Here is a 15,646-nt window from a genome sequence, read left to right as displayed (position 1 = left end):
TTTTCGTGCGCAAACTAGAGTAATAAAAAAGCACAATGACAGCAATTAGTTCTGGGTTGTCACAGAATGAAAAAAAAAAAACACGCTATAAGAATGTGCTGCTAATCCCAAATTCCAAGCTCCTTTCTTTTGTACTATGTGCAAAATTGATCGTCTCCGTCAATTACGGAGTAACAACCATTGGTGACGTGGAACTTGTTCTACCGAACCACACCAACAATTGAAGAGCTCGGAATGTTTTTCAGGCCAAATTTGAAAATTCGTCATAAGGAACAATTTTCAAGCATTTCGGGCTCAAAGATAAAAGGTGGATCTGAGTAATCAAATAAGCTAAGCCAAGCTAACGGTTGCAGCGTGCCTAGTTTGTATTCAAGTAGCTTACGCTGTAAATACTGCGGGCGAATAATTCAGAGGCCTCATCCGAATTATTTGCATTTTTATTGTCGGAAGAATTGTTTTTCGGGATATGTAGTCTTTTAATTTGTTTTTATGACCCGTTCACTCTGTCATATTTCTTGTTGAAATTCTCAAAAAAAGTTAATAGATCCGAAACTTGAGAATTGGTCAAATCATGAGCCACATGATTAGGATAAGGAGAACAAATACATGAAAAATGATGACAAATACAATATTTCTGAGTTGAACAAATCATATTAATAATTTTGTCATACTAATTTAACATTTTTTAAATGTTAGTCACTGCATTTCATGCCCTGATCACTTCTGATTCCGAATGTTCTCCTCCAGTCTTTTGTGATAAAGTGCAGCCAGCTCCTCGGCACCATCCTGATTGATCTCCTTGTAGTATGGCAGCTTCGACATCCGGTTTATCCAACGCACCAAATTCGGATACTGTCCAGCATCGGCTGGAAAAATGGCATGCATAGAAGCGATACTAGCGATGCAACTCAAATCCGCCAGAGTCATGCTGTTCCCAACGATGAAGTCGTCAACGATCGTGTCATTCAACAGCTGATAAGCCTTGTATAAGTAGTCTATCTTGTACTGAGGCGTATCGCTTGAGTCGGTATAGAGAATTGGCTCCTGTTTGTGTGTGGAGGTCACGAAAAAATAAATTTGAATTGTGCATATTTCACGGGATACCAGTTGAATAATTACCACATAGAAACGTAAACGGGCAAACAGCACCCCGGACTCGAAATGCAGAGCAGCGTTGATTTTCGCTTGAATCTTATTATCCTTCGGATAAAGTTTACCATCACCATATTTATTAGACAGATATATGATGATGGCGTGACTTTCGAAAACAGTTGTACCATCTTCATCGATGATCAACGGAATTGTGTGTTGAGGATTCATCTGTAAACAATAATTGTTTAGAATGCAAAGCATTATGATTTATGAATTTCAAGGTCAAACATTTTACCTTCACAAATTCGGGCTTCAGATGGTCACCGGCGATCAAATTGATCGGTCTTATGTCCACCTGCAGTCCCAAAGCCTTGGCGGTTAATTCAACAGCACGGCCTGGAGGGCTGAGCTTTGCAGTATACAGAACTATTTTTACCATCGTTCAAGCAAACTTAAGCTGAAAATCTAGAGATCCGGATTGAACAAACGTTCGAAAAGGATTGACCATTTCCGATCGCACAATTGTGACAGGAAAGTTTTCATTTAGGTACTCGTTAAAGCTTATTTGCAAGTACCTTCCTAGGTTTGTTCGACAAACATCTGCCTCCAACTATTGCACTTATTTCGAACCGGTTACACTCAAAGCTAGAAGAATTCCTCAGGGTTCGATTCCTCTTTAACTTTAGAAAGATACTAGCACATCTTTCCTTGGATAGATTTGAAATATATGAACGATTAAGAGTCATGGTTTAAGTAAGTATAATTCATCTGTATTTAAGAAAGTTGACATGAACAGTCTTTAGTTATCTTTCTGGTTCTGTATAATAATGATTTAAAATATATTTGAGTGCATACTTACACTAATCAAGAACTTATCATTTCGAGCAAAATGTTCTACGTGCTGCAATGAATGATAGAAAACAAACGTACATATATAGTGTGGTGCATTTGTACGTTTATTGCATTCCATGCCAGATGAGACTGATTCAAATAGCTTAGTCTTACCTATACTGATTAAAACAATTGCCTAAAAACATTTTAAATAGTTATATTTCTTAACAGTTTGATTGCTTCGGAACTATTATCTATACCCTTAGAGAAATTTCAGACAAGGTAGTACTTTTTTTTATTTTTTGATAGGAGTTTAACCCGTTAAGGTCATTCTTTCTCGGACAAGGTAGTACCGAAAACCTTGTTTGAAATATCTTTTCGTGCTGTTCTAACTTTTTAATTTAACAAGTGATGCTTAGCTCCAAAAATGTAAATAAGCTGAGTGACAACCCGTATATCATGTCCAAAAGTTAATAACAAATGAATAAATAATTCATCATTCGTCTATTGCAACTGGCAAGGCATCGAACCGTCATAGTACTTGATAGGTACACTTTTGGTTATCAATGACTTGGCATGGAAAAAAAACGAACAATCTCAACTGTTGAAAAACTGCACACTCATTTCGGTATTCTGGCAACGTTAGAACGTTCTTAACGAAAACGACTTTATTAGATAATAAATCACAACAGAAACTGCGTTTCATAGGGTTCACAGCTGAGAAGGTATACCTATAGACAAAAATGATATTCTCTACATTGCTAGCAAAACTCTTTCTCATTAAGCATCATATCGAAAAATATGTCAAAACGCAATCACAATGAATAGAGAAATATTCAGTATAGCATTGAAGCATTGGTCAATTAGCATTGACCTGAACCAAACTTAATCGAAGAAAAAAAAGTACATAAATTGAAAGAATTTTTACAATCAATTTTTTTTTTTTTTTTATTTACAAAAGGTTTTATTAGGCATTTTACTTATAAAGTTTTTATGTGCCGGGAGTATTTTTCCTAACTTTGGGTTAGTAAGAAGGGGGCCGTAATCGTCGCGGCTACTCAACTGTTAATTCAACTATGTATAGGAAAGGAAAGGGGATTAACTGGGGTCACTTCCAAGAACAGTTTCCGTTAGGGTCCGGTGGTGGCTTCCTGTAGCTGTGGTTTCGATAGCTACCTCAGGGTTTTCGACTTCCTGGCCAGCCTTCTTTGTGGTGTTGTAGGACCCGTCGGATGAAAGTTTGTTCTAATAAATAGACGAAAAGAGCATTAGATAGAGTACAGACAGAGGGGAAGAGGACTAAACGACCAGTTCAGACATTTTAAGATATTTGTATATAGGGTACAAATATTCAAGATCTAAGTTTGCAAAGATGTCTCGAATTGGAACACCAGGTAGTTTACTTCGGGCCCTAAGGGTATCCAGTAGCCAAGCCCTCGATCGATCAAACCGTTCACACGTGCACACAACATGATCAATGTCGTGGTAGCCATCCCCACAAACACAAACATTGCTTGTAACTAGTTGTATACGAAACAAATGCGTGTCAAGCCGGCAGTGATTTGACATGAGCCGAGAAATCACGCGAATGAAATCGCGACTCATGTTAAAATGCTTAAACCATGCCTTCGTCGGAACCTTAGGGATAATCGTATGGAGCCAACGTCCCTTTGTGCCATTGTCCCAGCTAGACTGCCAAGCGTTAATCGCTAAAGTGCGAGGTATTGAAAAATATTCATTGTAAGTTATTATCCTCTCAAAGATTTCACCTTGTAACGCGCCCACCTTAGCCAATGAGTCCGCATTCTCATTGCCTTGAATAAGACAATGAGACGGGATCCAAGCTAAGGTAATCTTGTACGAATTTTCGATCAAAGCGCCCAATAGCCCTGAAATTTCCAGCAAAAAATGGGAAGAGCGCTTCATCAGTTTCATCGATCGAATCGCATCAACGGAGCTGAGACTATCCGAATAGATGAAATAGTGGTCTACGGGCAGAGTGCGAATGTGTTCCAAGGTACAATAAATTGCGGCTAGTTCGGCAACGTAAACGGAGCATGGCTCTTGAAGCTTGAAAGAAGCTTCAAAGCGCTCATTATACACTGCGAAACCAGTCGCGCCGTCGATTCTAGAACCATCAGTAAAGAACATTTTTGTAGGGTCAATTTCACGTACTTTGGATGCAAAGATTGAAGGAATGACGTTGGGTCGGACGTGATCTGGAATTCCACCGATGTCAGCGGTCATGAACAGATCGAATTTTATTAAGGAATTACTGATCGGGTAAAAGTGACTCGTGTACGAATTTAACAAAGAAGGGTTTATTTCTAACTGATTAAAAGTTTTATAATTTACAATCAATTTCTTAACAATAATTTTTGTACAACCCCAAGTGGGGTGAATAGGGACAGTTGTTATTTATTGAGAAACTGCACCCATAGAAGAGGTTGCAAAAATTAAAAGCCTTTTTAGCACTTTTCTGTGCCGAAAATGCGCTGAAAAGTGAACTGTATGCCAAAGATGATATGATTGGAAAATCACTACTGGCATAAAGACACGGACTCTCAAGCAAAATGATGCATGACTGCTACATTCAAGCGGAACAAGAAAAACATTTTATGGCATCCTATTGGATAATTCATCAAAAAAAAAAAAACATTGTGAGAATCGAACTCACTGCAACATTCTCATCTCGGCTTGCCAGTCCGATATCTTGCCCAGTGTACCATTTCTGTCGGTTAGCAATCGAAGGTTTATTGTCATAGTCTTTCTACCACTGTAGATTACCAAAAAAAAAACGCAATGCAATGACCGAATACCAGCCGATTTACATCCATACGCACAGCTCATCTTGGCTGATGTTTTTTTGCCGACGGTTGGAAACAAAGAATGTTTTTTTTTCTAATGCCGGTTTATACAGCGCTCGATACATCATTCGACAATATTCTTGCTAGCTGATTGTTTCCATCCTGCTTTGTCTTGTAACAGAATATTGGATATGTTTTGTTAGGTTTCTTTCAGAGGGAGGGCTGCAATGCGGTTGCGCTGGGAGGAAAACGCCAGTCAATAGAAAGCTTATTAATGCCGGTCCGGCAAAGAGTATTATGCCAATAACTTCACCTCCAAGGAAGTTCATTATTGGAGTAGAGTCTGATTTGTGGGTGTGGTGTACTTAGAAACTGTTAAACAATAAAAATGCGTTCATGTTAGCTTCCATAATTGAAAACGCATAACAGTGCATAGTTTTTCGCTTTGTAGATATTTTTTTTTATTTTTTCCAATCCCCAGCAATAACCCTCTTTGTCACCCACACTTTTAATCGAAGAAATGTGGAAATATAGAAATGTAGGTTGTTTTTTATCTCCTGCGGCAAAAAAACTCAAATATAGGGTGATCGATCAAAATTTGGTCAAGGGAAAACGCGTGTAAATCGGCGAAATCGTTCATTTAAAAAATCAAATGAAATTTCTTTTTCAAGTTTAATTCATATAAAATTCAGGAAAAATATTCAGTTAGGCTTCCGCTTTTCCAAATCCGAATTGCCGGGCCTTACGTCCACCTTCTTCGCCGCAGAAAGCCATATTGGCTTGAACTGCTGCTCGTCCTTAGCAGTTTTTTGGTCTTCTTTAGGTTCCGCTTGACAATAGCCCAGTATTTCTCAATCGGGCGGAGCTCTGGCGTGATGGGTGGGTTCTTGTCCTTGGGAACCACCTGCACGTTGTTGGCGGCGTACCACTCCATGGCCTTTTTATCGTAATGGCAAGATGCCAAATCCGGCCAAAACAGTACGGAACAACCGTGTTTCTTCAGGAAAGGCAGAAGACGTTTATTCAAACACTCTCACGTAAATTTCTTGGTTGACAGTCCCGGAAGCTATGAAAATGCTGCTTTTCAAGCCACAGGTAAAGATGGTTTGCCAAACCAGATATTTCTTCGCGAACTTTGACAGTTTCATGTGCTTGAAAATATCTGCTACCTTTCCCGTTCCTTTTGCCGTATAAAACTCCTGTCCCGGAAGCTGCTTGTAGTCGGCTTTGACGTAGGTTTCGTCGTCCATTACCACGCAGTCAAACTTCGTCAGCATCGTCGTGTAGAGCCTCCGGGATCGCGTTTTGGCCGTCGTATATTGTTTATCATCGCGATTTGGAGTCACTACCTTCTTGTAAGTCGATAATCCGGCTCGTTTTATGGCTCGATGCACGGTTGTAGACGATACACCCAGCTTATTTGCGGCATCTCGAATTGAGAGGTTAGGGTTTCGGCAACTACCGGCAACTCTCTTTGTCGTCTCAGCGGCTTCCGGTTTTCGATTTCCCCCCGATCCAGACTTCCTGGCTGTCGACAAACGTTCCCCAAATACTTTCATTACATTTGTAACGGTTGATTTTGCAACTTTTGGCGATTTTGCCAGCTTTGCGTGCGAGTAGGTCGGATTTTCGCGATGAGCGAGCAAAATTTTGATACGCTGCTCTTCTTCCTTGGACGACATTTTGACAACTGAAGAGTGAATTCCAAAATCAAAATAGAAAGCAACATTCTACACAGACACACCTTCAAAATGAGGTGTTCAGGCCCTTTCTTCTAGCATCATCTTAAAAGTAAATCTTCTTCAGTTTCATATTATTTTCCAAAATCTTGACGGAATTTAAACACTTTTATGGACATGTCCCGATTGACCCCACGATTAATGGGACCAAGAATGTTTTTGTTAAAATATGTCACCGTTCAAAGCAGTTTGAACTTATTGTCTCACTTTTTCGCTAAAATAATGTTGAATGAGTTCTTCATCATATATCAAACTGGTAAACGTGTGACATCACTATTTTAAATAATTCCAAACAACAAATTTCGTTGTATTAAGTTTAGAGATTATATCATTGAAGCATATTTTTTAAATTTATTCAAACAACATAAGGTAGATTGAATTTATATTTGATTTTAATCAAATTTTGGGGGGGGGGGGGGGGGGGGATTATATTATTGCAAGTATTTTTGACATTACTGTGGAAAGTTAAAAAAACTTGATTTCATTCACAATTTTGTTGGGACCTGCAAAACGATTAGATTTATGCGTTAAAATCTAAAATTTCAATTTGATTACATCTTTAAAAATTCGTTAAATGAGGCAAAGTAAACAAATAAAAAACTTCTATAAGTTTTTTCACACAGAGTAAAATTACTTGAAGTCTTGAGGAAAGTTGATAGTTGATTCAAAGCTTTTATTCCTAGAAAGTATTTTGTTGTTTTCGAGTTTTGTTAAAAATTGCAGAACTTCTTTAAATTGTTTTTAACTATTTTGAAAAGTTACTTCAATTAAAAAAAGGTAATAGAAAAACTGCATATTTAGTTTCAGGGCCTTGTGTAATTTATCAAAACCTTTTCTAATGTGACGTTGAGCATTTAGAAAAATACAAAATTACATTGAGACATGAGGCATGAGGAACCTCAATTTGATGTAATTTTCACTACTCAAAATTAGAACTCGCGACATTTTTGGAAATTTTTATCGTTTTCAAAGGTGGAATGTTTAACAGGCTTCTCATAACCATCTGGAAGATAATTAGCGAATTTAGTTCTAAGGGCTTGAGCCACAAACGTTTTGATGAAAAAGTTGCTAAGTCGGGTAAGACGGACACCTTAAGGTCGGGTACATTCAAAAGGGGACATATTACAATTGATCAACTGATTGCGATACCCAAAAAAAAGAAAGGGTTTGTGATATAGATTAAAGGTTATCCAGCTGTTTTTCGAGTGTGTATTTGATTGGAGTGCTTTGGACAAAAGGCGTTAAAATACAATCTACGTTCTAGAGACAGTGGATATGTTTATTGTGCAAAAGGTTCAAACAAACGCATTATTGAAATAAATGTATGTATGTCAGTTGTTTTCGATTGAACCCTCTACGGATGGAACATGTTATCTCTAAATTAGCTGGTTTATCAATCGAAGCTTTCTGATAATGGTGAATTGAAATACGAGCCGCACCGTATGTTATCGCAGTACATTTCGAATGAAGATGAACCCATATGGTTCCGTCTCCAGCTTAGCCGGACTTATTCTCCACGGCTGAAACGACGTGCTGGGCCAACTGGACCGCTCCACTTCCGTTGGCTTCCTCGTAGTAGGGCAGCGTCTTCAGCCGATCGATCCAGGCGTGCACCTTCGGGAACTTCTCCTTCTCCAGCGGAACAACGCCCATAATGGTGGCGATCGTTGAAATACAGCTGAAATCCGCGATGGTCAGAGAAGATCCGCAGACATAATCATCCACCAGGGTATCTTCCAGCAGTTGATAGGACCGTTGAATGAAATCAACTTTTTCAGCCGGCATTTCCTTGCTGCCACGGAAGATAATTGGCTCCTGAAATGAGAATAAATTGATTTGAACACGATATGTTTCTCTAATTTTGCACTTTGTGGGGTAGGTCAAAATAGCCGGAGAGAGTAATTTTGTACGTTTCAAATGACAACTATACTTACAAACAGAAATCTCATACGAGCAAACAGTACACCCGTTTCAAAATGCAAAGCGGCATTCACGCGAGCCTGTTTGATGATATCTTTCGGGTAGAGACTGTCATCTTTGCCATACTTGGAAACCAGAAAGATCATGATGGCGTGACTCTCCGGAATGATTGTGCCATTATCATCCAAAACCGGAACCGTATGTTGAGGATTGATCTGTAAATTTAAAAGTTTTAGTAAGAAGAAAAATTTTCCCCAAAATAATCAACAGTAAGTTCACACCTTAACAAATTCCGGAGTCAAGTGCTCACCCGTAACCAAATTTATGACTTTTTGTTCCAACTCGAGCCCCAGTGCTTTGGCAGTTAGTTCGACCGCACGACATGGGGGACTGAGATGTAGGGTATAGAGAATGGGCTTGACCATTTTTGCAAAGCACTTCCAATTCACCGGCCGGTTCAAAATGTACTGGCGAATCGGTGCGACGCTGGGATGAAACAAGTTGTTATCTCATGATGGGACGGCCAGTCGCCTTGGCTTCACAGAAACATAGCCAGAGATTATATTTCACACTGAACTGTGTAGGTGTGTCGTTTCACATAATATTGAGAGAGTCGTAAACGACAACGTATCACCAACGTGAACTTGTTTAAACGATATCTTCGAACCAGACTGGCGATTGGTGTGACGCGCGTATTTTCGAAAAAAAAACATGACTCGGAACTTTGGAAGATCTAGGTTTAAGACTAAAATGAAGCTCTTGTTTATTTGGAGATCATCAGTTTCTAAAAACTTACATAAATCTGAATCTACAGTTCAAGCCCCCTCGAGGCACCTCCTATCCACATTATTCAATTACATATTAGAAAAATATGATAAGGTTCCAGACTGATTATGGTTTTATCAGTTCAAAAATAAGCTTTAATTATCACCGTGGAAAGGTGTCGCATCAGTTCATCTGTATTTTGAAACCCATGTACAAATAACTTACAGATGGTCAACAGATTTCTTTTTTTTTTCTAAGAAAAATAAATTTTTATTCTATCCTTGATTTATTTAAGCAATATATTGAACTTAAAAAATACTGCTGCTTATGAGAAACGATAACAATATATTTAGACCTATTCTTCCAAAAAATATTGTTGAAGCGTATTGAGACTTCGATTAATTTCAAATTTCAGATTTAAAAAGATTTCATTTTTATTCTTGACTAAAAACAGTTTAAGGGTGCCGAATTGTGTTTCTGTTTGTCTTTTGGTTCCTTAAAAGTACTATTTATAATCATTTTCAAATAACACCGTGCAGCATTCCAAACTGTGTAAGATCGCATAATACTACTTCTACCATCAAAACTTCTGTTATCTCAAAAACATGAAAAAAGACTTGAAAAATCGATCTCGATCGGATTTTTACAGATGCATTAAACTTATACACCCAGATATCAGACTCTACTCCAATAATGATCTTTCTTGGAGATGGAATTACCGGCATAAGATTCTATGCCGGGTTGGCACTAACAAGCTTTCTCAAATCATATCCAATCACACGACAAAGCAGGACGGAAACTATCAGCCAGAAAGGATACTGTCCAATGATGTATCGAACGCTATGTGAGTTGGTATATCAACCGGCAATAGAACAGTTTTCCATTCCCGTCAAAGAAAAAGGAGGATGAAAAAAACCACCGGCCAAACGGCAGACGGCCAACGTAGAGCGTTTTTTTTTGTGATCGGGCTTTGCAGGAGGACTATGGCAGTAAACCTTCGTTTGCTAACTGACCCAGTTGGTACACTGGTTAAGTTATCGGACTGGCAAGTCAAAATAAAAATGTTGCGTTGGGTTCGATTCGCACTTTTTTTTAATTTTGGGATAAGTTGTCGAACAGGATAAATATCCCATAAAATGTGTAGTGGTCACTGGTCATGCATCATTTTGCTAAGGAGCTCGAGTTTTTATGCCAGTACACTCAAAAATAACTATAGATATAGATATCAGTTGAATTAGGTGTCAACTAGAACATAAATATGGTTGTTTGATTCTGACCCAAGATTTCGATCAAGCCAACCATCAGATTATGTGATGACACAAAATTGGCTATGGCTAAACTAGCGATACTTAGCCGAACAGGATGGCTGTTTAACCATAACTGCTTAAGCTTGCTTCATTTAGAATTGGAACAAACTTTTGCTCATATTGTGGCGTTCCTGGTGGACAGATTTAGAAGTTTTTGGCACCAACGTGTCGGGAATTCTGTCAGATTCACGAATGTGTTTTTGACATTCCGCAAATCGACTGTACTTTGCAAACAATTAACATGGAAGCCGAAAGAAGGGAAAAAATTCTGCATAGTTTTTTTTTTTTTTGGAAAATCCATTGTGGTCTGCTGCTAGGCTAGCTAAACAGCTGAAATTGCCCAGAAATACCGTATGGCGCATTATCAAACGGTATAAACAAACATGTGGAACTGGCGACCGGAAACTACAGGGTCCGAAAATTGAACTGCTATATGACTTCAACAGTAATTATTTCGTTGCACACGAAACAGTATTGAACGACCCCTCGTCGCTTTGTTTACATTAAGTCTTAGCTATCATTGGATGTAAGTACTCAGTACTAAGACTTTTGTAATCAGGTGTTATCCGGAAAAATGGATCTCGAACAGAAACGTAGCGCGGTGGTTGCTTTGTTCCTAGCTGGCAAACGGCAGAAGGACATAGTTCGTGAGCTGTCCGATATAAGTGTGTGCAGAAGTTTTGTATACCGTACAGTCAAAAAATACCTGGAGTCCAGAAGTGCCAAAAAACGGTATGGTAGTGCCACTAAATTGACAGAGGATCTCAACATATCGGATCGAAGTCTCCGTCGGATCCTGAAAGATAAACTTCAGACCAAGCCCTACAAGATACAAAAGCTTCAAGACCTTACGGTGAAGCAGAAGCGAGAACGGGTAAAAAGAGCGAAGGCGCTGCTGAAGAGAGCCGCGGAAGGAAGGCTGAAGAATATCGTGTTTACCGACGAGAAACTCTTCACCGTGCAGCAGTTCGTGAATAAGCAGAACGACAGAGTTTGGTTGCCAGCCAGATCACGAAGCCATGTCGACTTGTTGACGGCCACCTGGTGACAGAAATTAGCATCGGTGATGGTTTGGGCCGGAATCGCCCGTGATGGCCGGACTCCGCTGGTTTTTGTCCCTGAAGGAGTGAAGATCAAACCAAAATACATATCGGGAACTAGTTCTACAGAATGAGGTGATATACGCGATGACTGTGAGTTACATAGTTTTTTTTCCTCTTGGCCAACCTATTCGTTACCAGCAATAATCTATGCTAACCTGCTATGGTTTTTTTTTGTTTTTAAATGCATTTTTTTTTTGAAAATAATACTTTAAAGGAAATTAGCCCTTATTCTGTTGGTTACACGAATCGTCGTATTTGTTCCAAGTCGAATTGAACTAGAGGCCCATTGATAGTAGCAGAATGAAATTGCCAAAAAATATAGTGATTAGATTAAGTAGTTTGCTGATTTTTGTCATTTTAAATGTAGGGTCTGCTCTTGAATCCTTTTTGAATTCAGACTTAGAAATTTTTATTCTTTTTGATGGATAACGTTTTGAGGGATGATGCCTGCACGAACTTCTCTGTTACCAGAACAGTTTTACAAAGCGTCCTTTTGAGTGATAAACTTAACATATGCCACATGAATGTTCAAAGTTTATGCGCCCGGCGATAAAGCAAATTCCTCGAGCTAAAAAACATATTTACTCAAAGTAAGGTCGACATTATTTTTATGACTGAAACATGGTTGAGTGATGTTGTTAGTGACACAATGATAGCTATTGATGGTTTTAATATAATTCGTAATGATCGTAATAGGAATGGTGGTGGAATATGCATCTATATTAAAAAATCTCTTCGTATTGAAATAATTGAAAAATCTAATAATAGTAACGGCTTATCTCATGGTTATCCAACAGAATTTATCTTAACTAAACTACACTTGGGAGCAAACAAATTATTCTTTGGAGTCTACTATAATCCTCCGGATGTTGACTGCTCTGAAACATTGCAATATCATGTACAGCAGTATTCCTTAACTTGCAACAATAGTTTTCTTATAGGAGACTTTAATACAGACATTATGAGAAAATCGCGTAGAATAGATTGTTTTAAAGATACAATTTCCAGTTTTTCATTTCATTGCATAAACTCAGAACCAACTTTTTTTCACAATAATGGTTGTTCGCAATTGGATCTGATTCTCACTGATACACTAGATAAAATTAATCTTTTTAGCCAAACTTCAAATCCAGGTGTTTCACATCACGACATGATTTTTGCATCTCTTAACTTTGAAAAAAAAATAAGAGCAAATGGGCTACTGGTATCGCGACTACAAGCATTATAACGCAAGTGAGCTTTTTGCAAATCTCTCCAATTTGCACTGGGATTCATTTTTTAGCATAAATGATTCCGATATGTTAGTGGAATTACTGAATAATTTCCTAACAGAAATACACGATCTATTCTTTCCCTTAAAATTTAAAAAGTTCCGTAATCATAGCTGGTTCAATAAGGACATACAAGTTGCAATGATTAATAGGGATCTGGCATACAGAACATGGAAGCGTTCTCGGAGTTTAGCCGATCGAAACCGATATAAAGTTTTAAGAAACAAAGTGACCTCATTGATTTCGGATGCCAAACTCAATCAAGAAAAGCGTTCTATAAATTTGAGTGTTCCTGCCAGAAAATTCTGGAGTAACTTGAAAAGAATTGGTTTATCTAATACGCTTCAATCTTCCACAAATTTCAGTTCCACTGCAACTGAAATCAATTCTTTTTTCACTTCGAATTTTACCATTAATAACAACGCAGTTCTGCGACTGCCTGAGAACTCTAGAGGGTTCCGTTTTCGGATTGTGGAAGAATATGAATTGTCAATTCTGTATCTCAAATCAAATCCGATGCTGTGGGCATAGATAATATTCCGATAAAACTTATAAAAATTCTCCTGCACTCTTTATTACCATTATTAACTCATCTTTTCAACACCATTATTTTAACTTCAAAGTTTCCCGTTTTGTGGAAACGGGTGAAAGTTATACCTATTCCAAAAAAATCAAACGTATCAGATATTACCAATTTTAGACCAATCAGCATTTTGAGCTCATTATCTAAGGTATTTGAAAAGCTTATTAAACAACAAATATATGATCATATCGGTGAACATAACTTTCTCAGTGAGTTCCAGTCCGGTTTCAGACCTAATCATAGCACTGAAACAGCGTTAATGAAAGTGCACAATGATATAGCCCTTGCCTTGGATAAAAGAGGAAGCGCATTACTTCTGTTAATTGACTTCTCGAAAGCTTTCGATAGGGTTGCGCACAACAAACTTGTTCAAAAACTGGTACATAATTACAATTTTTCTAAACATGCGGCTGAATTGATTTTCTCGTACCTTCAAGCGCGCACGCAATCCGTTTATTTCAATGGTGTTTTTTCGGAATTCTCAGAAATTGATTCGGGGGTTCCTAAAGGTTCTATTTTGGGCCCTATTCTGTTCTCGCTATTCATAAACGATCTTCCTTTGGTTCTGAAGTTTTGCTCAGTGCATCTTTTTGCTGATGATGTTCAGATATACGCAAGTACTGATGGTTGTTCTTCCTTACAGCAGTTAGGTGCCCAAATGAAACATGATCTTTCTAAATTCCACGAGTGGGCTGTTGATAACCTTCTGCCTATTAATCCAGCAAAAACAAAAGCACTTTTCATCAACAAGTTAACTCCATCTGTCCTACCTCCTAAACTTTATTATGATGGACAAGAAATTTCGTTTGTAGACCACGCTGAAAACCTTGGTGTTATTTTTGAACAAAGTTTCTCTTGGGACCGTCAAATAATCTCCCAATGTGGTAAAATATATGGATCTTTGAAAAAGCTCTACTTGACAACTAAACATTTGGATACCTCAACGAAACTCCGCCTATTTAAGTCGTTTATCTATCCTTTATTCATCTACGGTGATTTTCTTTATCAAAACGCTTCGGAGAGATCTATGAGAAGACTTCGCATTGCGCTGAATTCTTGCGTCAGATATGTTTTTAATCTTACAAGATTCTCACACGCCTCACATCTTCAAAAAGATTTATTAGGATGTCGCTTCGAGAGTTTTTATGCTTTCAGATCCGTTACTGTTATTCATAGGATTCTTTCCTCAGGTAAACCGGAGTATCTAAGTTCTGTTTACTATAGTAACTCGTTTTTCGTGAGAGGTATCGTTAACTGGAACGTTATTCCTTTCCATGTAAAATCTATTAGATCTAGGTCAGAGTTCAAGAGGGGTTTATTAGCAGGACTTGCAGATTAAGAACGACATAATCTTTAAAAAACGAACGAACAAAAATTTAGCTAGGAAAACACATCAGTATAACACATTGTAACAAGTTATAAGATTGTATCTTACGTTACATAATGGCAATAAATAAATAAATAAATAAAATAAATGTCGACGAACTGTGGGCACGTCGACATTTTGGTTCCAAGGATTGGGTTTTCCAACAGGACTCGGGGCCGGCTAACAAGGCGAAGAAAACCCAACTTTGGATTGTGCAAAATTTCCCAGGTTTCATTTCGAGCTCCGAGTGGCCGGCGAGTTCGCCAGACCTGAATCCTATGGACTTCGCTGTTTGGAGTAGGGTAACGGACTTATTTTGGACCAGAGGACCAATTTTGGGCCACCTTATCTAGCTCTCTTATAAAGCAACTAATAATGAAAAAATTAAGTGCATTACATTAAGTGTCCGGGCTTCAACAATATTTGCTAAAAAATTTTATGATTATTTGTTTTATTAGAGAGCTAGACAAGATGGTCCAAAATTGGCCCTCTGGTCCAAAATAAGTCCGTTACCCTATGTTGGAGGTCGAAGTCTGCTCTAAGAAACATAAAGGCGTGGAGGTCCTGAAGCGACATCTAGTGGCAGCCTGGGATAAAATACCACAAGAACACCTGCGTGCCTCGACCGTCTGCGGCGAGTGGTTAAACTCGGGGGCGAACAAGTCTAACTTTTCCAGTGAATTTTGAAAAAGTTATTTGTTTTCAAGAGAAATTGAATGAATTTGAAATAGAAAGTTGTTGTTTTGATCAATTTATATGTTTATTTCAATGTAGCACTTCAATTGCCGGACCCTGTAGGAAAAAAAGCCAAATGTAGATCAATTTTAGCAATAAGCAGGAAAAAAACCCCTATAAGTCAAAT

General features: G+C 38.2%; 1 protein-coding gene across 1 annotated transcript; it reads right to left on the bottom strand.

The window, feature by feature from the left end:
- Positions 1-631: 631 nt before the first annotated feature.
- Positions 632-8,876, bottom strand: LOC129741721 (uncharacterized). Its single transcript, XM_055733469.1, has 6 exons — positions 8,671-8,876; positions 8,404-8,604; positions 7,970-8,284; positions 1,388-1,534; positions 1,120-1,320; positions 632-1,044 (listed from the first exon to the last, which is right to left on the bottom strand). Exons 1-6 carry the CDS (start codon positions 8,812-8,814, stop codon positions 718-720), a joined length of 1,335 nt encoding a protein of 444 aa, XP_055589444.1. The 5' UTR covers positions 8,815-8,876; the 3' UTR covers positions 632-717.
- Between the last annotated feature and the right edge of the window lie 6,770 nt (positions 8,877-15,646).

The sequence above is a fragment of the Uranotaenia lowii genome, chromosome 2, assembly GCF_029784155.1.
Source record: "Uranotaenia lowii strain MFRU-FL chromosome 2, ASM2978415v1, whole genome shotgun sequence".
NCBI lineage: Eukaryota > Metazoa > Arthropoda > Insecta > Diptera > Culicidae > Uranotaenia > Uranotaenia lowii.
Note: the sequence above shows the minus strand (reverse complement) of the source record. Positions and strands in the feature narration are given on the sequence as shown.

Bases quoted from the DNA above. Each gene is read 5' to 3' on its own strand.
- LOC129741721 (XM_055733469.1), bottom strand. From the start codon at position 8,814: ATGGTCAAGCCCATTCTCTATACCCTACATCTCAGTCCCCCATGTCGT. The intron at 1,535-7,969 runs TAAGCTGGAGAC...AAGTTTGCTTGA, and splicing joins CCGTGGAGAATAAGTCCGGC to ACGATGGTAAAAATAGTTCT. The intron at 1,045-1,119 runs GTAATTATTCAA...ACACACAAACAG, and splicing joins CCCGTTTACGTTTCTATGTG to GAGCCAATTCTCTATACCGA.